This window comes from Struthio camelus, chromosome 1 (assembly GCF_040807025.1).
Source record: "Struthio camelus isolate bStrCam1 chromosome 1, bStrCam1.hap1, whole genome shotgun sequence".
NCBI classification, from domain to species: Eukaryota; Metazoa; Chordata; class Aves; order Struthioniformes; family Struthionidae; genus Struthio; species Struthio camelus.
Genome location: NC_090942.1, coordinates 34,409,932 through 34,432,387, shown reverse-complemented (window position 1 = coordinate 34,432,387; position 22,456 = coordinate 34,409,932). Strand labels below are relative to the sequence as shown.

Sequence of the window (22,456 nt, the reverse complement as noted above, 5' to 3'; positions counted from 1 at the left end):
GCTATATTTTCAACTTGTATTTAAAAAAAAAAAAAAGAGTTTGGAGATTTAACATTCTCATGGAATTTTTTTCTACACATGCTTTCCCCAGAAAATATGTGGAAAATGTACTCTCCATAAGCTTCAATAATGTGGAATGTTATACAAATGAAGCCATGTTATAGATGTGTTGAACTGTAAGGACTAAATTGTTCTGGGTCCTGTGTAAGTTTATTGAGTGGAAGGAAGTCAAGCAATGAGAGTTAAGTACAGTTATACCTTTTCAAGTCAGGAGAGTGAAGCCTTGGGGAGGTCATCTCCACAGTATCTCGCAGAACAGAATGGGCACCAAGCTGTAAAAAGACTAGATTTCAGAAATAGTGTGAAACACCAGCTGTGCTTCTTTAATGCATTAGGAGCCCCAGGAAGGAGCATGGGCTTATGAAGGGCAAAACTGAGCCTTACAAGAAATATGTTGCAGGCTAGATCCACTAAAGGATAAGAGTGGATTCCAGAACACAGAGAGAGGCCTCTATCCTGTACAGGGGAGAAGTTGTTGCTTCTGAGCAGTGACCTAAAGCTGAAAGGAAGCTAGACAGGTCACTATGTACTACATTCAACTTTCCATGGAAAAGAAAACACTGAAAATGGGAATGGAGCTCCAGTGCAAGATGCTTCACTGTAGGCTGCATTTAGATGCCTCTAGCCACTTGGGATTCACAGTCTGGGATCATCTCTGCAAGCTTGGATCCTGTGCTTTTCTTTCAAAGATCTGAACAGGAGCTATGCTCTATCTTAAAAGCCAGAAGAGACATCCCCATTTCCTTTTCATTGGAGCTTTTGATTCAGCATTTGGTAGACCTGGTTTCCTTTCTTTGTTATGCATTCTCTGTGCTGGAGGACAGTCAGCCTTCATCTCCTACTTGTCAGAAGTCACCAATGAGAAGCTATGTTGGACAAGAGCATTCTTCATTTCTACTGATGAAGGTGGGCCACTGTGCAATAAAGAACACAGCTGAGCCTGCCTGATCTGATGCAAGTGCATTCTGGGCGGAAATAATAAAATAGTTCCTAAAGGGATTATGTATTATATAAGGAATGAAGCCAGGATGTTTCCTGGTTGAGAAGAGTACTGTACCTACAGAGTAACGTACCCTCTAGAAATTTTCATTGATGATCCTGGGGTGAATGCTTTTTAATGCTTAAAACAAGAAAAAAAAAAAAAACACAAACCCACATTTCTCTTCCTTAGTTGCATTAAGTAATGCATATCACAGTGTTTTGTAAGGTGCCTCATTCACCTGCTGTACTTTTCAGTGTACTCTTAGAGCAACTGCGATTGGTTTTTAGCCCCTTAGAGGAAAGACTGTTTTCAGGCTCCTGATCATCCTTATGTGCATGTTAAGCACTAAGCTGGTGAGTCTGTTAAAAGGCTTGTCCGTGTTTGTAGAAATAGACTATTCAACCACCAAAGGAACATCTTAAGGTCTCAGACTGTGGCTTAGTGCAGTGTAAGTGCTTCCAGAAACAACTGACGTGTGCAAGACTAAGAATCACAACCCTGAAATTCGTTGTCTAAATGTTATCTAGGTCCTGTTGAAGATGCAAAAGGTCTGGTCCACAGGGATATCTAGGTTTCTCTTCCTCTCATTGATTTTGGTCAGGAGATGCTCACTGCAACAGATTTAAGAATCTGGCCCTTCGGAGCCCCACAGAAGTTCGCAGGAGCTTTTCCATGAAATTCCAAATGCCCTAAGTACCCAAATCATTCTTAGATTAACTAACAAAGCTACTTGGAGGGACTTCTTAGTTTAATGGTTGACCTATTTTTTAAACTTTGGACAATTGTGTTTCTAAGCCGAAGTTTACAACTAGTTAATGTCCATCATTGAGTACTTTTTCTAATTTTCAAACGTATCAGGATGTTTTTATTCCTTCAGTGAAACAACAAACGTGCATTACCCTAGTGAATTAAACGTCAATGTTCTTTTGTTACTTTTAAGTTAAAGAAAAACTTTAAAAAGCTAATAAATTAGAATACATCATATTAGAACAGTATAAAATTACAGCTTGCACAGTGAAGTTTCTTTTTTAGAGTGTGATCTTTTCAACAGGAGGTTTGGATACTGGAAGTACAGGATCAGATCCTTAATTTGATGAATACATGAAACAAAAGGATACCAAATCTTTATGCAGAAATGCTGTCTCTGTATTTCTGGAAAGCTTATGCTTTGTGTATGAGAACTTACTGCACTTTGAAGATATTTTTCAACATAATCCCAAACTGTTGAACCCGCCTTTTAAAGTTGTTACAGCTAGCATTAAATTAACATGGAGTGAAAAATAAACTCCCTGGGGAAAAAAAGGTTATTTAAATAGGGATAATCTCCTAGTATAAGCAGGTAAAATGCAGTAATTTATTGTCTCTTGTAGGGGGGGAAAAAAAAAAAGAAGGTTTCAATTTATTTGTCCAAACTTACATTACTGGGTCATTAATTTATATTTCTTATAATTAAATGAAACATTTTTAAATACCAAACTACTTTAAAGATAATTGAAAAGTACTCCTGCCTGTAGATTTTTAAGAATCTTTCATCTATGTTTCCACATTTTACATTGAGATAACAATAGGCTTCAGAAGGCTTGAGCTGTATTTGACTAAACAGTAGCTGAGCTAGAGTTCAAATGCTATTTAAAATATCTGTTCATAAAGCTTCTCTTCTTCTTAACACCCAAACTTGTCTTTTCTTTCTGAACTAGCTCTTCAGCTTCCCCTCTAATGTGGTAAAAAGCAAATGTGGATTCTCTTAATTCCTGTGTAGTTGTATATTACAGAATTCAGTGGAATATCTTTATGAATAATCTTTTCATATAGACATTGCTCTATAACATCTAAGAAGTGTCTTACAACTATAATATATTAATTGAATACACAAATCTTCAACTTCTTTCTAGAAAGAAAAACACAAGTTATAAATGCTAAATTAAGCTGTATTAATATAAAAGAGATGTAGTTCAGTTGAATTTGAACCACTGACTTAAAAAACCCATACCCAGACCCCATACTACCCTGTGTAAAAGTAAACATGTAATGTTATGTTCAATAAGTAGGGAGGCTATGGGAAAATCTTTGGAAGACTGAGATGCAGAGTAAATGTTTTGTTTGTGTATTCTATTGACATCAGCAGCCATTCACCCTCTAAAATAATTCTCATTTTATTGAATAAAAGATATCTGCACAGCCTATACAAACAAATATGTACATGTACTGAAAAGTATTGTCTTGATATTTAATTTTGAGGGCAACAAGAAATTAAAAGGTAAGGTTATCTCTATATTCTGTGCTATAGTAACCTCACCTCTTGAAGTGGAGACTTCTTAGGACAGCTTCTTAGGTTGCAATTCTGTGTCTTGAATGAAGTCCCAGCAAGGACTAGAAGGGATTAAGCCTTTGGAGCTTAATTTATGCTTTGCAGGTGAAAGCCATTGAGAAAGGAGGGTCATATGATATTTTCCTAACACATCATAGAAGGAAGTTAAGTAAGCTTGTGCTGCACTCAACTTACATTCTACTAAAAAATAAGAATGAAAGATCTACAGGGTTTAGGTGTTCTTCTGTACCTACGTTTTATGATTCATTTTGAAATTCCTGAAAAAGCTTTAAGGGAGGGTAAACGCATTTATCAAGATCACTTCAGTATTTTATTTTTTATGTGTACCTGTTATCTATACCTGCTTTGATGTTTATATCCTCTGAAATCAGAGCTGGTTTTTGAAATGGCTTTATAATTATGTGGTTTGCAGAATTGTAGGTTTTCTGACCTACTTTATTCACAGATAAAAATAATTTAGTTACGGGTAATTGTTTTCTATGAAGCATTTTCCTTGTCTTCAAACAGTATCGCAACTAATGAAACATAAATTGTAAAACTACAAAACTGTAAGTTGAAAGGTTTTGCTCGGAGCAAAATGATTTAATTTAGAAATATCCTCATTTGCTGGAACTGTATAGCAGATATGTAAAAGGCAAGTTCAGTGCTCTGTCTTTTTGCAAATATAGTTACATTTTTGTAAGAGAAAAATGATATCCATTGTCTTGTAGGATAATGGCAATTTATTACTTTATCCCACAATGTTTTAATTTTAAACACATTGGCAGTTTCAATTAAATCCATAAGATTACTCCGACATTTAAATGTTTAAGCGCACGAACAAATCCCTGTAGTATTAAAGGTGGGTGAGTCAGCTGAGATTCTATTTAATGAAGTGTAGTTACTGTTATTGTAAAAAAAAAAAAATTTTTTTAGCAAATTAATTTGGAATAGTTGTTGGTTCTGTATTTTAAAATCTCCTTTGCAGTAGTTGTTCCCAGGCAAATATTTGCCAGGCTTTATACTGGGAGAGATGCATGTTGTGAACTTAATTTCCTGAAAACAGAAGATATATATATATATTAAAAATGCTTGATTAAGTTAATGTGTGATCTAGTGACATGGATGACAATGTAAAATAAAAGGAAGAAAAATATCCTAGGTGCTTGGGAAGAAAGTCTATAGTTAAATCCTCTTTTCACATCTGTTTAGAAATTAAGTTTTGATTTGCATACTAATTCTCTACCAGATTGTAAAGGAAATGTTTGCCCAAATGCAGAATAAATCACAGAGTTAATCCTAGAACAAATTAGCCATGTTCTCTTTCCAGACAGAAAAGGAATTGTCTTCATATATCAAAACTTTTTGATATTACAATGAAAACATAAAGATTAATGGCAAGATTAAAAAAAAGACTTTAGTGCTTACATTCAAAAGGCTTATGATCCAAAATATGTCAGCTAAACAGCCACCTAATTGGGAAGTGCATCAGATATTCCTTGTTTGACTAAAAATTCCGTAGGCACCTGCAGTCTGCTGTGCTTATGAGTAGAACTGCTTTGATCGAAACAATTAAATCCAAGCCTCACTTTAACAGGGCAAAGGCCCTTCCTCCAGAAGAGACTGACCTGTCAGATATGTTCTGATTTTGACTAGTGCATACTATCAGGATTGGTTTCACAAAATACATTTGCGGCTCCATTGGTTTTAAATTCTGTGAGGAGAAGGTCCTAGAGCCAGTCATTGCAACTCTCTGGAGGAAACACAAGACCTGGGAGGGTGTAAAGCCATGCCTACCAGGACTGCACTATAACCTGATGGCTACTTTCCACCTTTTCTCTTGCCTCTGTGCCTTGTACAGCAAGGAATCCAAAGCTCCTGAAAGGGTGGTGCCAGAGAAAACATGACTTCATAGCCTAATGGCTGGAAACATGCATAGGCACGCATTGCTTTTTTTTTTTTTTTTTAAATGCTTATACTGTTACACAAAAATAGCAATACACCTCCTGGAAGCAGAAGGCAGCTGGAGTGTATTGTTGTGAGATCATAACATCCAGGTATCTCCTGTGTGGATGACTGAGCTCAGGTATTTATAAGTGATTACATGAATGAGTGAACCTGACAGATAGTTGGCAGCTGATCAGTAACATTCAGTAGTAGAGAACTTATCCAGAAATTTCAGACATGTATAGCAGAAGTTATGGCAGAATACAAAAACTTATTCCTATAACTCTAGAATCCATTTTGGGCTAGGACACAGCTTTTTTTGGTTTTCTTGTTACTTAGAGATTTTTGTTAAAGTGATACAGTATACTTCTCTTTCTTTTCAGTGTTCTGTTTCCTGTGGGAAAGGTTTGAAGTATCGCGATGTGCATTGTTTTAATAACTTCCAAGCTAAAATAGAGGAAGGAAACTGCAGCCATTTAAAAAAACCACGGACATACAAAATCTGTAGAACTGGAAGATGTCCTGCTTGGAAAGCTAACAAATGGAAAGAGGTGTGTAAAATCTGGTATAATTATGTTCATCTTCTCTATGAGAGTAGAAGACAAGAGACCATATTCGTGACACGTTACTTCAATGAAAATAATTGATAGGGGTTTTTTTTATGCAGTTCACAATTAAATCTACAAATCAGCAAATAGCTTTTTATATTTTATTTTTCTTTATTTGTTTAAATTAGTTTAAAAGAAATATCTGAGAAAACTGAAAGTACTTGCCAGCCTAAACCTTGTACAGAATAATTTATTAGGACTGTCTTCAAGAGTGGAAGGCTGACTTATGTTGTAAAATCAAGATTATAGTAAATTTTAAAAGGTTACTTCTCACCCACAGTGATTAATTCAGTAGTACCATTGCTGTTGATATCATAGTCTGAATATCGAAGTGAAGCTGGATTGGTAGGGAGAGGACAAGAAAAAGGACTTGTGTACCCAAATGCTGGCATTGTCCCCCAGTAATACCATTTGGTCTAGTAAAAGATATCTCACCTTGTGATGAAATTGTGTGTAACTGAGCACATGGCAATGTTTTGTATTTCACTCATTCTTGCCTAATGTAATTCCCCGCAGTGTTTAAGACACCTGGGAACCCAGATCAGGAAGTGATAAAGGAAAGGTCAGTCTTGATCTAGAACAGACAGTGCAAGTATTTGCCAGTTATTGCATAATCACAATTTCTTCTCTTCCTCGCTGTGTAAGGACCTCTGAGAACAGTTGGGTGCGGTACCTCCCTTCTGGGATATTCCCTCTACAGAAACCAATATTTTTCTTATACCCAGGGGACATTTCTCTTGCTTGCTGGTATATGAGACAGATTCTTTGTCCTGCTCCCAGTGTGCTACTAAAGTATTGGAATTGGACCTAGGCTGGCTACAAAGCTGGATCTTTCTAATTTTAGGTAGGTGGAAATGGACAGTAAAGAGAGATGTGAGAGAGAGGTTCACAAAGGGGACTATTACTGCTGCCGCTCTCTTAGGCACTGTGCCTCTTGCTGGAATTCACAGGTCCATGTTGGGCATCTGCATCCCTCTACGCAAGACTGGGAAGAATCAGACCTTCAAAGCCAGAGATAACCAAGATGAAATATTTTTTCCCCTTCTCAGATAATGCAATGCCAATTTCTGCTGAGAAATCTCTTCCAAGGCGGATCCTAGCTGATGCCTTGTTTTCTAGAAAATACTAAAATATTTTGTGGTGCAAGAACTAGAAGCCAGGTCTTCTCCTTTTCGAGTGAATGCCATAATCATTGGCCTAAATTCTCTTGCTTCTCAGATCAGTGAATATTCACTGCAGGAAAAGTGAAATAGCTGTCTATCTTTTCACTTTCCTTTAAAGTGAGATCAGTGGATAGTATGTTGCTTTAATTTAATTAAATGTTAAAGAAGTGGAAGAAAATATTCCCTAGAATAAAGGGCAAACAGATTTGGTTGTGTTGGTTTGGCGATTTTTTCTTTTGCACTCCTGTATGAACCTATTAGTGTGAAATTTCTGAATCCTAATGAAAATGCCTATTACACAAAACAAAGGTGATCAGTCTCAGAGGACTACAACTAATAGACCCAGGCCGCTCTAGGGGGAGGGAGTTAAAAGAATCACCAATAGATCAATTGGTTTATAAATGAAATGGATGCAATAAAGGCTTAGCTGCTGCCTAAAACATGGACTAGAAGCAGAGATTGTACAAAAGTCAGGAATGTTCTCCAGAATTAACCTATCAAACTTGTTTCTATATTTAAGGCTAGTAGATATTTTGTTTTACACCTTAAGTTGAATTTGTCTGAGTCATCTTTGAAAAGTCCACTCTAGTTATGTGTCTGAGTGACAATACTCTCAGACTGAATAAATTATTACAGCAGTTAAATCATCCACCGTAAGTAATTTCATTCTAGTGCTTTTTCATTTTAGATTGTAATGAAAAGCATTGTCCTCATGGTTGTCCTCAAAGATGTGGGCTGAGGAATTTTAAAAACTTTCTCTGTTCCAGCATCTTGTCTTTTTACTTTTGTTTTGAAGTTCATGTATTCTGTGGTAAGCTATATGAAACATTTGTGGTGATGAAAACCTCGTAAAAACAAAAGTGTGTGTACAGACTCAATTCTGCCTGTTATACCTGCATGTAGACCCTTAGAAAGTTGTTGGTTAAGTTACAACTGTATCTGGAAAACATATTCTCACCCTAGCATCTGGCATTGAGCCTTTCCCATTCAAACTGTGTAAGAACATTTGTTCTGTTTCTTCAAAAGGTATCTTTGCCAGATACTGTAATTTGGGAGGACTGAGTATCTAAAAAGGAAACACTGATACAGGGAGAGTGGAAGAACTGTTTCATATCATTTAGTGGTTGCTCAAGCCTTGAAATCCTCATAAGATAAAGCTGCACTAAAGAATAATAGTGCATGGTTCTGTGCGTACAAAGGAGGGAATATGAGAGAGAATTGGTACTATGGCTGTGATATAAATGCACTAAGATGGTTCAGTCTGACATATTACGTCAAGAACCATCTTAACTTGCCTCTACTTCTTTGTCAATAAGAATTTCTATGGCCATCTCTGGTACAGATGTTCAAATTCACCAATTGGCCAGGCTAAGTCAGAGACCCAGACGATATTCCGCTAATAAAAGTAATTTAACTTTTGTTCCAGGCTGGAGTCTACTCTTGGGACACATGCCAACAATCGTACCTTTGACCTTGACACTCGAAACAATGTGGTCTCATGTCTTTCTCCTCTAGGCATGAATATGGAGGGTCAGCCTCCCCCAGCCTTAACTCCCTCTAATTTCCACTGACACTCCTACTGAGTGATATCCAGCTAACTACTGGCATTTCTGGTGTTTTAATTCAATAATCACATGCCTGTGATTACCGTACTATATTACTCCCTTAATATAGGAAGCCTTTAAAAAGAAGTACTTTATCCAACTCTGTTAGGATTTTAACATCTCCACTTTGCTTCATGAAGTAAGGACTATTGGTGCTTTGGTATTAAACCCTCCCTATTCTGTGGTGGCCTAGCACTGCTCACAGGGGCCACAATCATTTGTTTTACCTTGTACAGAACAGAATCAGTGCCTTTCTTTCTCATCTGCCACAAGTCTCAAGATCCCCACTTCTCAAGATTCCCCCTCCAACTCCAACTCTTTGAGAAACTGAAGTGATTCACCTCCTGTCCTGAGGAGACTGGTACATCTAAGTTCAGACAAACACCAGAGAAATTGGATATTATACTCAGATTGAAAATCAAGAAGAAAAAACAGTGACTAATGCCCCAAGCATTAAAGACCATTCCTAAGCTATAACGAGTGTTAAAATACACATAAAGGTACAGAAACAGATGTCATCCAGTGTTATGTCTCCAAAAGACCCAGACTCTGACCTTTTAGAGACAAAACATGTAAGCCTTGCATATCACAGGAGTACATGATGCAAGCTCAGTTACAAAATTAGTGGTGATGAAACGTAGAATGCCATTTATCAGCTCTCTCTGCATTTTTGCCACGCTTGACAGAGCCACATCTACTTTATGATTAGGCTGAGTCTTCTGGTAGGCTTTAGGACCTAATCTTGCTTCTTACTGGGATAGCAGTGGGCTCTCTACTCTCATCTGAGCAAATCTTACCATTATAACAAGCTTTATAACAACCATTATAACAAGGAAGCATTTGAAACTCTTTAAGCTCACCACAGTTCAACATGCTGCACCTTTTGTGAGATTTTTGTAGCCGGAAATACCGAGATATCTTTCTTTCCTTTTAATATTTGCTTTTTAAAACAACATAACAGCCTGTTATGCTTTAATTTAACAAAGGTATGATGTAAACTTTAATTTTTCAGTTGTTTGATCTTGCAAAAACTTACACTTTTGCTTTGGATATGCATATAGTGAGCGTCCCTACTGTGAATTAAGATAAGCAGATAGATCAATCTGAGCACTTTGGATGCATCTTCCATATTTCTTAAAGGTTTGCTTTTAATGATAGTTTTACGTTTTCATCATAAATTGATTCAGATATGCTGTAAGACTACTATGTTAGGGACTGTGAAGTATGTATGTGAACTATTTTAAATAGTATTCTAAGATCATGTAAATATGGAAACCGTTCCACATTGACCGTCTCATTTCACACTGACATAACTAATTTTGCTCAATTCTAGTGTTCAGTATCCTGTGGTGTGGGGATTCAACAAAGGGACATCTACTGTCAGCTGAAGGGTCTGGGTCAAGTGAACGAAGCAATGTGTAATCATGATACTCGGCCCCCTAGCAAAAGGCACTGTTGGCTGCCTGCCTGTGTGCAGTACAGGTGGTTGACGGATGAATGGGAAGATGTAAGTAAGGCCTTTCAACTTGTATGAGGTAACAATGTGTGACGTAATGAGTTTTCTTATTTTTTCAACTTTGAATGCATTTCTGATAGCTTTTAGATTGCAGACAAACAAGTGAACATACTGGATATTTTGAAGGTCAAGCTTGCAAAACTAAAAGAAACTGACCCAAAATTCTGAGGGGTGCGTTTTCTCCCTATTACTGAACTTACTTGTCTACCATTGTAGACAAAAGTTTTAGTGAAGCTATGAGCAGGTCCCTATTGACAGAACTGTGTAATTCTAATACAGCGTTGTTTATAAATGGTATAAAATGTTTGATAAGACCTCATGATAAAATATCATGCAAAAATCACATTTAAAAAATAGAAATATAGATGAAATATCAGCTGGAAAATTCAGTAAAAAAACACAGACATAAAATCTTTGGAAAACAGTTCTTCCAAGAATGTCTGTATGTGAAGATTTACCGGAAAAGATAAGAGGCGAAATAAAACATATCATCTTTAAGAAATCTTATGTTTATATATAAACATATACACACATACAGAGAGAAAAAGAGAGAGAGAACCAAAAATTGTAGGTAACACCTGAAATGGTGTGCAGAAGAGCCTCTCCCTTTTTGTAGCACTAAATAAAAATCCAGTTTGTACAGCTGTGGCATCTACCTACATTTTAAAATTTTCTAGATAAATGTAACCCCTGGAAATTTGCATATGATAACCCCAAACTCCAAGAGGTACAATATTTATGTTGTAGAAGTGAGTGCTGGTAATACGTAAATCACTTGCTGATGTTCTACAAAAGCCTAGATAATATTCACATGACTCTGGCATATTTCCCTCTGTTAAATCACATAAAGAGAGAAAGCTGACTATATATAAGCTTCTTCCAAGAGTTACCTTTTCATGGGAACTTGTTTAATGCAGGATTTATAGTGGAAGTGGCTCAGAATGTACTTTTAGCCAGAAATAAACATTTTCAGAGAATAAGGGTGAATTTTCCTTACCCATTAAACATTTGTATGGGTATTCAGAGCTCCACACTACAAATGCATTGTGTTTCACTATATCTTCTGGCTAGTTCATAACTTCTTCCACGTTTGTTGCTTTTTTCTTGAAATGCCTTTGTTCAATTCCCTTCTCTCACCAGATTCACATTGTACATCTGTACGCCCTGTACATCTAGCATTAATAGTGGTTCTTCAAGAGTTTATCCATCTGTATTCCACTCCTGGTGCAGGATGAACTCAATATCAGAATAGTTTGCCCAGCTGTCTCTGCTCTGATTCTTTGTGTGTCATTTCCTTACCTCACCAGTCACAGCATATCAGAACAATTTCCAGGTCTGGCATCCCTATGGCTTACAGAAGGCTGGAAGCCTGGCTGATATCAGCAGCCAGCAATTTCATACCAAATATGTGTTCTCATACCATATAGAAGAATTGCTGCAGGAATGACATATAGAGCATAATCAAACGTGTTCTTCTGCCTATCCCTATTTCCAAATGATTGGATTATTCCTTATGTCTCTAATATTCTGAGCTACTCCATGTCATTAAAAGATCGGATGTTTGTATAAGTTGCATCTGTCAACTCTATCAATGCTCCATCCCCTGCTAAAACTACACAACTTTTTAATTCTCTGAGTGACTAGATTTCTTAAAGGACTAATGTATGTATGACTTCCATTGCTGAACGTCATTCTCTCATGGATCTTACCCTGATTCAAAATGGGTAGGTAAGTTCTCTCTCTGATTCATTTTCATTGCTCTCTCTGATTCCCTGACAGCCTGTTCATTGCCTCACCTTTTCAAGAAAGTAGGCAACAATTTCGGACCACATGACTGGAGGGTGGGTTATAAGCTTAGTGCCCAAATCTTGAGGCTTATACTGAAATTTCTCCTTCAGGTCTTAGGACCTGAGTTCTGCCTAATGCAGATGATTTTTATCTGTTTTTTTTTTTCCTCAGAAAACTCACTGCAGAGAGTGGTGGCATGTAATGGCTCAGATGTAATATGACTTTTGTTCTTCCACATCAGTAGCATGATGTCACTGTTTCACCTGTTAGTTTCTTGCTCATGTGAAGAGAATAACAGGTTAAAGCTTTTCATCTGAAAGATGGTTTACCTCTGCCTCATCCTTGTTTGGAGCTTTCGGGTCGCCTGAGATTTGTAAGCCCAGATACGTTCTGCAGCTTCTTTCAGTAGTGCACTTAGTCAGAAATTTGTAGAGCAGTTCCTTGGAGCTCAGTTCAGGCACTCACAGAACACTATTCAGAGTGCTTGCTCAGCAAGTCTGCAGGTGATACCAGACTGGGGAGACCAGTTAACATGCTGAATGGCAGGGCTGCCATCCAGGGGAACCTAGACAGGCCGGAGGAATGGGCCAACAGGGGAACCTTATGAAATTCAACCAAGAGAAAAGCACAGTGCTGCCCCTGGGAAGGAAGAGCCCCCTGCAGCAGCACTACCTGGGGACGGAGGGCTGGGGAGCACATCTTTGGAAAAGGCTCTGAAGGACCCAGTGAGCAGCGAGCTGAGCGTCGGCCAGCAGTGTGCCCTGGCAGGTAGGAAGGCCCACAGTGTCCTGGGCTGCATTAGCAGGGGCACAGCCAGGAGAGCACAGGATGTGATTATTCCCTCTTTCTCAGCACTTGTTAGACCACATCTAGCTATTGTGTCCAGTTTTGGGCCCCCGAATGCAAGAAAGACACCGATAAGCTGGAACGAGTTCAGCAGAGGGCCACGAAGGTGGTCGAGGGCTGGAGCACTTGCCCTGTGAGGAGAGACTGAGGGAACCGGTCTCGTTCAGCCTGGAAAATGGGCGGTTTTGGAGAGATCTGGTTGCAGCGTTCCAGTATCTACAAGGAAGTTATCAAGAGGATGGAGCCAGGCTCTCCCCAGTGGCGCGTAGTGGGAAGCTAAGAGGCAACAGGCGTAAGGTGAAGCGAGAGAACTTCAAACTGGATATAACAAAAACAACTTCTCCATGAGAACAGTTCTGACAGTGGAACAGGTTGCCCAGGGAGGTTATGTAGTCTGCATCTTTGGAGATTTTCAAGATCCAATAGCATAAATTTAGAGATTTCCTCTGGCAAATCTATTTTACCATACAGTATCTGTTTTCCTTATTTCAAATTGCTGCTTTAAGATCCATAGTAACAACGTCTGACCTGCATACCAAACCTTGATGAGTCTCCTAACCGACTTTGTTGGGTCCAAATTGAAACGTAGTTAAGTTCATGCCTGTGGCTGGAGTTAACAGGTTAATGCTAGATGGTAGCATTGGTAATTACATCTGCTGAGGCTGTAGTTTGAGTATTTGAGTCTTCTCTATCACAGCAAGGTCGAACAGACTGGTTCAAACCTCCACAGTTGGAGGTGTGTTGTTAACATGTATTATTTAACACGTACTCTCATTTTTGTGAATTCTGGTAACACTAGGATTCTCATTCTATGCTGACAGAACTGTTGATCATATTCCACCTCATATGGCTGCCATGGAGGGGGAAGGTGTGAAGAGAGTCAGGGCAGAGGCACAGGCTCAACAAATACAGCTGCCCAGAGCTGCCACTGTTTTTTTACTGATAGGCAGTTTTGTTTTCTTTTGTTTTATCAGTGTAATTTCATGTGGATGCCTCCAGGCATCCAAAAATCTTCTGTTTTGTTTTCAAGAACAAGTTATTCCTCTCACATTTCACTGAAATCCTTTTTCCCTCTTTCCTTTTCATACAGAAGAGCTTTTTCACTCAGCCTATCATCTTGGCCTGACATTTTCAATTTCTCCTCCATCTCAGTTCACGTGTTATCATGTCGTTATACACTGTTTCTTTCGGCTTTTTGCAGGTACCTGATCTTGGAGAACAATGTAAAGGATTTTGATTCAGTCCAACCCAGATAACAGACGTCGTAAAAGTCATTGCTGTCTGGGTTTTACCGGCATGTGGCAATTGGCAAATAACTTTGTTCTGTAAATGATTAGTTTAAGTACAAAATTGTGATTGTTTTTATCATATGCAGTGCTCAACATCACACAGAAGAAAGGAAGTACACCGGAAAGTTAAGTGCGTAGATGAAAACCAGATCCAAGTGGATGAAAAATTCTGTGATCCTGCCATAAAGCCTCCAGCAACCAAAAATTGCAGGATTGCTCCCTCTAAATATGTTGTACTTACAGGAGAATTGTCACAGGTAAAGTAATTATATTGATCACACATCTTTTATATAAGTTTACACTTGAGAGTATTATATTGCTGTACAATGTTTGTGTGGGAAGCAAAAAATGTACCTTTTCATCTGAACGTGGGTGCCCAAACTTTCTCCACATTGCAGCTTCCAATCAGCCATGATTTATTGTAGTGACTCTGTTATCAGTCTTTTGTGTCCATGTTCCCTAGTTCTTGGCAGCTATAAAGCATTATGGGAAACCAAGTTGTTATTAAGAAACTGTATTTGCTTTTAGAGAAGGCTGTGCTATCCTGAGGGATGCTAAATGATGCTAAAATGAGTGGTAGTGGGAACATGGACAGGAAAAGGCAGTGCTAGGACCTGTTTGCTATGAGTTATGATTAAGGGTGAGTCACCATAAGTAAAATGGTGAAAGCATTACATACTAACAGGAAGATCAGAGTGACAAGTTTCCTTTTCTCTCCCTTCACTTGGTCTCCCTTTATTGCAGCTGCCAATATGCTTTAGCCACTTTTGCCATTTTATACTGGCCATCCTCTGGTAGCCCATCTGGGACCTGTGAATACCAGCTAGAGGACAGCTGCCATTACCACAGAGTTCCTTTGCTAATTCCCAGGGAAACTCTCTTGCAGTCTGATCTCAGTGAAGTAAAGAGAAATATTTTCCAGGATTTCAGTACAGTGTTGGATCAGCGAACCTTTGTTTCTCTCACACACCTGCACTACATACATGTGCGTGTGTGTGTGTCTGTGTATGTTTGTGTGTGTACCGTAATGGAGAGGGAAGTGCTGTGGAACCTCTCTGAGCTGTGAGAGTAGGGCTGCATGGGACCTTCTGTCTCCTCGTGTTCATAATGATTGTAGACCTTCGCTTCTGCGTGCTGATTAACCAGCCCCGAGATGGCACATGTCAGATTACAGGCTTTTGCGGAAAGGAAGATCAGGGCTGACTTCTCTGTAATTACAGTGCTGAAGTAAGGTTTAGTTTCACAGAAATAATGTCTTTGCTTGGGGATTTTATTTTAGTGTTCAAACAGCTGTGGGTTTGATTACCAGCAGAGGATCACATACTGTGTTGGAATCTATTCTATTCAAAATAAACATGCCTATGGCCTACGAACTGTAGCATATCGAGAGTGCCCAGTAATGCCCTCCCCATACATTTATAAATGTAATATCAAAGGATGTTCACGAGGAGCTACTTGGAAAGTGGGGAAGTGGACTAAGGTGAGTACAGATGTGCAAGCTGATTTTTGATTGCTGCCTCAAACATAAATGCATGCCAAGACTAATTTGCTGACATACCTATGTTAATTATGTGTTACTTTCTAAACTAACTTTGGATTGCTATCCATATCTAGTGCTCAGTGGCTTGTGGAGCGGGGGTAAAGGAAAGAATAGTAGAATGTATGACTGAAAATGGCTTATCCAGTGACTTGTGCCTGCCACGTTTAAAACCAGCTGCCAGAAAGATCTGTCATGCAGAGGAATGTAAGTGACAGCTGTAATTTACAGCTGAACTAAATGTTTTCCCAGGTTATTTATGTAAAAGCTCTAAGTGTATCTGGAGCACAATTATGCAGAAGTAACTCTTAAAATTAATTTCTATTCATGAAATATTGATATGATTTAATCATTCGTTTTGAAGGTGAAATTCTCACCACCTGCAAAGATGTCCAGACTAAAAAAGGGATTAGAAAGGATGGTGAATACTTACTTAACATTAAAGGAAGGATGATAAAGGTACTTTTAATATGTATAGCACATATTTTTATAAATAAAAATAATTATAAAATAAACTTGTTAAAAAAACATTTTGCTAAAGAGTTGTATTTTCTCTTGCAGATTTATTGTTCAGGCATGCACTTAGAGAATCCCAAAGAATATTTGACATTGGTAAAAGGTGAAGCAGACAACTTTTCTGAAGTATATGGATTGAGGTACAAAAGTGGTTTTGCAATTTTATGAAGTGCATTTATTTCTTCCAAAATAAAAGAATAGGATAACATTTACCTTTGCAGAGAACAGATGCGTAGAAATATTTTTTCTTGATTTACTGTTTTAAATGTTTAGGCATATGAGCATACCTGCAGAAATGTGGATACTTCCAGGCTGGAGCGTGTTAACTGCGCTAACTGATTATATGCGTTTTGTGTCTTCACTTCAGTAGAAATGGTTCCAATCCACGTTAACGTTTCAACAGAACCAAGATTAATAGCTGAACTTCTTGTTCAGTAACTGTTGTATAATATTCTTAGTGCAGCACAGTACAGTGTAATTATTTTTCACTACGATACTATATTATGGAAAAATGTCAAAAGGAGAACTAAATCTTTGCCATTCTCTAGGTTACAGAATCCGTATGAATGTCCTTTCAATGGAAGCAGACGGCAAGACTGTGCCTGTCGAAATGACTACCTTGCAGCTGGCTTCACTATTTTTAGCAAAATAAGATTTGATGTAGCCTCCATGCAAATCAGAAGTAAGCGTTTTAGCAGTTCTAGCCAATGTGAGCGGTGTATTGAAATTTAAAATGGTCACGACTGCCAAATTGTCATTTCAACCCATGTATGGATCCAATTATGCTAGTTAGAGGCAAACAAAATTCTTCTGTTTTCAATTCAGTTCAACTCTTCTTGAATTCCTAATTTCTTTAGCCTAATTTTTTAACCACTTCCCTTGTTAATTTGTCACAGGTGATCAAGTTGTTAATCTTACAGATTGATATTTTATTCAAAGTATGAATTGTATAACTGGCTTCAGGTTTTTAGGAATTTCTTCCCATTATGCCATTTCCTGCTAGATTAAAGACCTTTTTAGTCCCTGGCATATTCTTCTTGGGAAAGTTGTCATATGCTATCTAGTAAAGTAACTTCTTAGTCCTTGGAGGACATACAAAAAGGACAGGGGATCTTGCAGCACTTTCAGGCCCCTATCTGAAGGTAGCAGGCTGACCGACATCCAGCTCATATTAGAGCTATGTCCAAGCGCACATTAGTCCTCCTCCTATCCCCATCGTAGCTCAGAAAAGAAATCAGGCATGTAGGTTGGACTGACTTTGAAGATGAAGTCTCTGATATTTTTTGTAAATAACTTTTAGGTGCTTAAAAAGACATCCATGAGTATGGTATCTGTGTCTCAACAGGGTAATTAACTCAGGAAGTGTAAGAATGCCACTATCAGGAGCAGCACCTAGCTTTGTTCTAGTTCACCTTGTTCTTATTAGTATGCACTAGATATTCTATGGGCAGGGTACTCTTTGCACCAGGTAATAATTTCAGACTTTGGAGCTCTTGTTCACAAAGGTGACTCAGGGCATTTCTTATACAGAGACTGTGTATTCTCAATAAATTAACAAAACATAGAAAATACACTTAATAGATCCCACAGACAGAGAGAAAGAAGGATATCAAAAGTTATCAAATTATTCTGATTATATTCCCCTGTGTCAGTATACAAGTTTGTAAATATTAAAGGAGGGCATTAGAAAATCCATGGATAGCTTTTTCAGCATGTAGTAATGACTGGGGAAGTGTCTAGGCTGCTTCCCCATCTTTGACATCTGGAGATCCACCTTAACTATTGTTATTATTAATCAAAATGAACTACCTAAATCACAGTTTGTCAAAATTACGTATTCATGCTTTTTCACCCTGTTTTCACCTGAACTTCTAAAGCGGCAGTTTCAGTGTTGAATAATTTTCTATTTCCTAGCCACAGATTTTCTTTTTGCTCAGACTGTGCTTGGGAGAGCAGTTCCATTTGCTACAGCTGGAGATTGCTATAGTGCTGCCAGATGTCCCCAGGTATTTATGATTTCTTATCCCCTCAAAGTGTGCCCTTAAGAGAAAAAAATCTGTATGACTAGTTGAGAGCTGTAAGGTTCTAAAACAGTATCCTATTCCATCTCATCAGTGTAGTACTTTAATTCTTTCTTACTCCTTTTTCTCCTGTTCTACTATCTCTTTTTTTTTTCTATTTCTCCCACAAATTGTTTACCCCACACTTTCCCCCTAGGTTCCATGTATATATATCCATCTGATTTCTACTGATTTCATTATTGCTCTCACAGAATCACAGATCTCCCTCCCCCTTAAATTCATACCTCGAGGTGAAGTACCCGTTGTCTCCCTAAATTCCTTCTCAGTCTTTTTTCTCCTCCAATGACTTTTCTGTGCTATGATCCTACCAAATTTTCTCTTCTTATTGCTTTATATATATAAAAAGGCATCTCATTATGATGATATTAGACAATAAAATACAGTAGCTACAGTAGGTAATGGATATTTTATCTTTGGTCTCAGGATTTAGGCTATTTTAGCTAAGAATGAATAAATAAATTTAGGCTTTTAATGAATTAAATGGCAGGGGTTTTGAAGATTATAGTGCTGCCTAAACTGGCAGTTAGGTGCCTAAATCTCTTTCTGGAGCGAGTCCTTACTTTCCAACATATTGAGCTCCTGTGTGAATGTAATTTAATCATTTTTCTGTATCCTAGTTTGTTTTCTAAGGTAGTGAAGTTTGCTGCTTTTGATGTTTCTTATTCTCATATGAACTGACTCTGTTTTAAAGCTAATTTTCAAAGAATGCATAAGCAAAGATTTTAGAATAAATAAAATGTTTTGAATGTTTTGTTTTGCAAAGTATTCCATTTAGCAATAAATTTATTTGTTTTAACTTCCACTTACTTTCATGTTCCATTATGTTAACAGGTATACTGAGAAAGAAATGGGAAATGATAAAAAGGTGGTGTGTGGAGAGTGTAGTTGCAAAAATTTGAGAATTAGACAGCTAAAAAGTGATTTGTCTGTAATTTCCAGATAGCAGTAGGTCCTAACAAGGTTATCTCCCAAAAGTTCAGAAACTTTAAAAAACATATCTTTAAAGAAAACCAGTCTCCTCCTTGCAGGTGTAGCATGTCTGTACTTTGTGTAAATTAAAATTAAATATGTAGAAAGGAGGCTAAACTCATTTGAATTACCTGACGTTCATCCTGTATTCAGACAAGGCAAACAGATTCTGCAGATCAATTGATCCCAGATACTACTTACTGCAGAATAACTTGTTCATGCGTCTATATATGCTGAGTGTCTCAAAAAGGATGTAATACAGACTAACTAACCCAGTTTAAATACTCACCTTTGGTTAATATCTAGATATACCCTAAGTAGTATGTGCAGATGTGCCGATATGAAGTGTTTTAGAGTTTTAAACTCAGTTTATTAGCTCTGTTTATTAGCTATTTTGTCTTTTGTTTTTGTTTTGTTAGGGACAGTTCAGCATTAATTTGGCTGGTACAGGTCTGAGATTATCCAGTACAGTTAGGTGGATTGCTCAGGGCAACTATGCAACTGCTGACATACACAAATCCCACGTGAGTAAACGTTTTTGTTTACCTGCTGTTATGGCTTGGAATATTATACCTCCAGAGATGCTAGTAATGACTGTCTGGGGAAAGTTATTTCGGACTCAAAATAGTCCTTAAGGTCCCTGACCCATCTAAGTCTTCTTTCAGATGGAATATGAGAGCTAGGCCTGATAATTACTGTTAAAGGTCTCATAGCATGTTTAATCATACTACCCAGAAACTTATGCAGATCGATACTACCTACCTAGCCTTCTCTTACTGGTTTTAAGGGGCTATTGTCATATTAATCAGGCTTATTAAAGATGCAGAAGATAGTTAATAATACTTAAAAATACTTAATGAAAGATGCCACTTTATTAAAGATACCTACTGTAGAGGATGCTTGCAGAATACTTGCCTCCAACTTGACTTGTTTGGGAAGCCAAAAGACTAGTTGAACAAGAACAGTTAACTTGCACAGTTTAAAAACACACTGGACAGTAAGCAAGGAATGAAGGTATACAATGGATAATGATAAAGGATCTCTGTGCACGTTTAGTTAATTCAATGCTATCTCTTGATTTGGTATTTGTAGGTGTGATTTGTCAAAAGGTCTGTTGTGTGCAAACCTCTGGGAGCTCTTTGTGCAACTGTGACTTCAGTCGCTTCTTTTGGTTGATTGTTCTCTTTGTCTGATTTCCAGGATGGTACTAAAATATATGGGAAGTGTGGAGGATTTTGTGGGAAATGTATTCCCAACACAGTTATTGGTCTCAAGCTTCAAATACAGTGAGAACTTATGTGGTAAGAACATCGAAGCACGAAATCTATCTTTTAGGTGCGAATTATAGGTGCTGTATACATATATTTTAATTCTTTTATCTCTGTAATGCTCATTACTGTAATGCTCACTACTAAGAATTCCTTTCTGTTTACTTCAGTGTTTATTCAGGGGTGTGTTATGTATTTGTGGTATATTCAGGGGTGTGTATCTATTATGAACAAGTTCCTAAACCTTCAGATTTTAACGGAGAGGCGTTCGTTCAATGTACAGTGTATATGAGCAAGTAAATTGCACTGAGGTTACTACTGTGGATAACGCCTTAAACTGTATCATAATTATTTAAACTTTACCTGCAACTAATTAGTGCAATTCTTTATGCAGTGTTCAGTAAAATTCATACTGCACTGTTTTCCTTGATCAACTACACTAAAATGTAGAAAGGAAAGAAGGTTATTGCTATATAGAGAAAACAGCTGACATTTTCAAATGGTTCCAGTTTTGTGAAACCTGTCAGGAATTATGTTCTATCAGTAAGTTACGGCAGAAAAATATGCAACTAATATACTTTCTCCCGAGATAGTTTCTATAGATTTGTGCATTTCTCTGTCATTTTTTAACCCCGCCCCTTTCGTTATTCTCTTTGTGGTGCTCAAATACTACCAGTAGTACTGAAACGTATGGTCAAACTCTGTGGTCTCTGTAGCAGATGTTAAAAATCTAGGCTTAGTTTTATTATGGGTAAGAAAGAAAGAAAAGAAAGAAAATACGGAAACAAATTGCTTGGAAATTTAATTTTAAATCTCTGCCTCTCACCCAAGCATACTGTAAAAGCAGTGTATTCAGTTTACCATGCCATCTTGTATGTGATTGTATGAATATATATTTACTTAAACTCTTTCCATATACATCTTATTCCTTCATATTGGCCAATGGCATATTAGTAAAGTCTGCGGCTTGCCTCCCTTTTATAATCCAAGTTTCCAGTATCCTTAGTGAAAATGCTGGGTAGAGGCATCATTAGCCTACCATTATGTTTCTTGTCCATTTTTGACTCAGTTTAATTTTTGAATAGTTGTAAATACAGTTCTAGCATCTGCTAGTTAATTTTTTTTTTCCAGAAAAGTAAATATATGAAAGTTACACATTTTTTAAAATGACCTAGCTGTTTGATTTGTTATTTTGTATTACTTTACAGTCCAGAACTGTAGCAGTATATGCAGTATAAAGACAATGTGTTCAGGGCCAACTCTCAGGTATTCAAAATGAAATTTTCTACCTGCTTAATAACATATATTATGTACCAGATAATTATACATACTTTTTCTGACAGTATGCATTCTATACACCAAACACCAGTAAAATTGGTAGGTCAAATGGCAGCTATTTCCTCTTTTTACCCACAAAGAGTTAGCCATGATTTAGCAATACATATTAATTAAAAACAATACTGTACCGTATAAGTGTAAGCAGCTGCTTTTTAGATAACCCATGTAGGTAATTATTTTGTGATCTCTGCATCAGAAATGTATTTTTGCACTATGTGCCTTATATTAGTTGTAAACATTAATACGAATATAAAACATTATTTTCCTAGAAATGTTTACAAATATAATGAAAATACTGTAATTTATAAAATATTTATATAATAAATATGCTTGTGTGAGTGGTACTTGAGTAGTTTTGCGTCTTTTCATGTCAAAGGCTTACAGTGTAAAATGTTGCAAAAACATGGCAACTTGTTTATCCACAGAATAACTATATTGTTAATATCCCATCATCATAATATATATAGATTTATGCTGAAATAACTGCCACACAACCAGGTTATAGTCCTATGGATATTTTCCCCGGAAGCAATTCCTGCCTAAGAGATGCAAACTCTTATGTCTGTGTGCTCTTTCCAGCTTTCACCACATATCTCACCTATACATTTCTTGGGAGTTACCGTGTAAATCTTTCAC

General features: G+C 37.4%; 1 protein-coding gene across 1 annotated transcript in view; it reads left to right on the top strand.

Annotated features, from left to right (window-relative positions):
• The window catches only part of ADAMTS20 (ADAM metallopeptidase with thrombospondin type 1 motif 20), a 111,304-nt gene extending 89,141 nt beyond the window's left edge, over positions 1–22,163 (top strand). The window contains exons 29-39 of the mRNA XM_068933787.1: positions 5,681–5,848; positions 10,006–10,179; positions 14,198–14,368; positions 15,391–15,591; positions 15,726–15,855; positions 16,013–16,107; positions 16,210–16,304; positions 16,713–16,846; positions 18,079–18,170; positions 19,634–19,738; positions 20,415–22,163. Coding sequence (XP_068789888.1) covers positions 5,681–5,848; positions 10,006–10,179; positions 14,198–14,368; positions 15,391–15,591; positions 15,726–15,855; positions 16,013–16,107; positions 16,210–16,304; positions 16,713–16,846; positions 18,079–18,170; positions 19,634–19,738; positions 20,415–20,504 — 1,455 coding nt within the window. The 3' untranslated portion in view covers positions 20,505–22,163. The remainder of the gene's footprint in view (positions 1–5,680; positions 5,849–10,005; positions 10,180–14,197; positions 14,369–15,390; positions 15,592–15,725; positions 15,856–16,012; positions 16,108–16,209; positions 16,305–16,712; positions 16,847–18,078; positions 18,171–19,633; positions 19,739–20,414) is intronic.
• Positions 22,164–22,456: the final 293 nt, after the last annotated feature.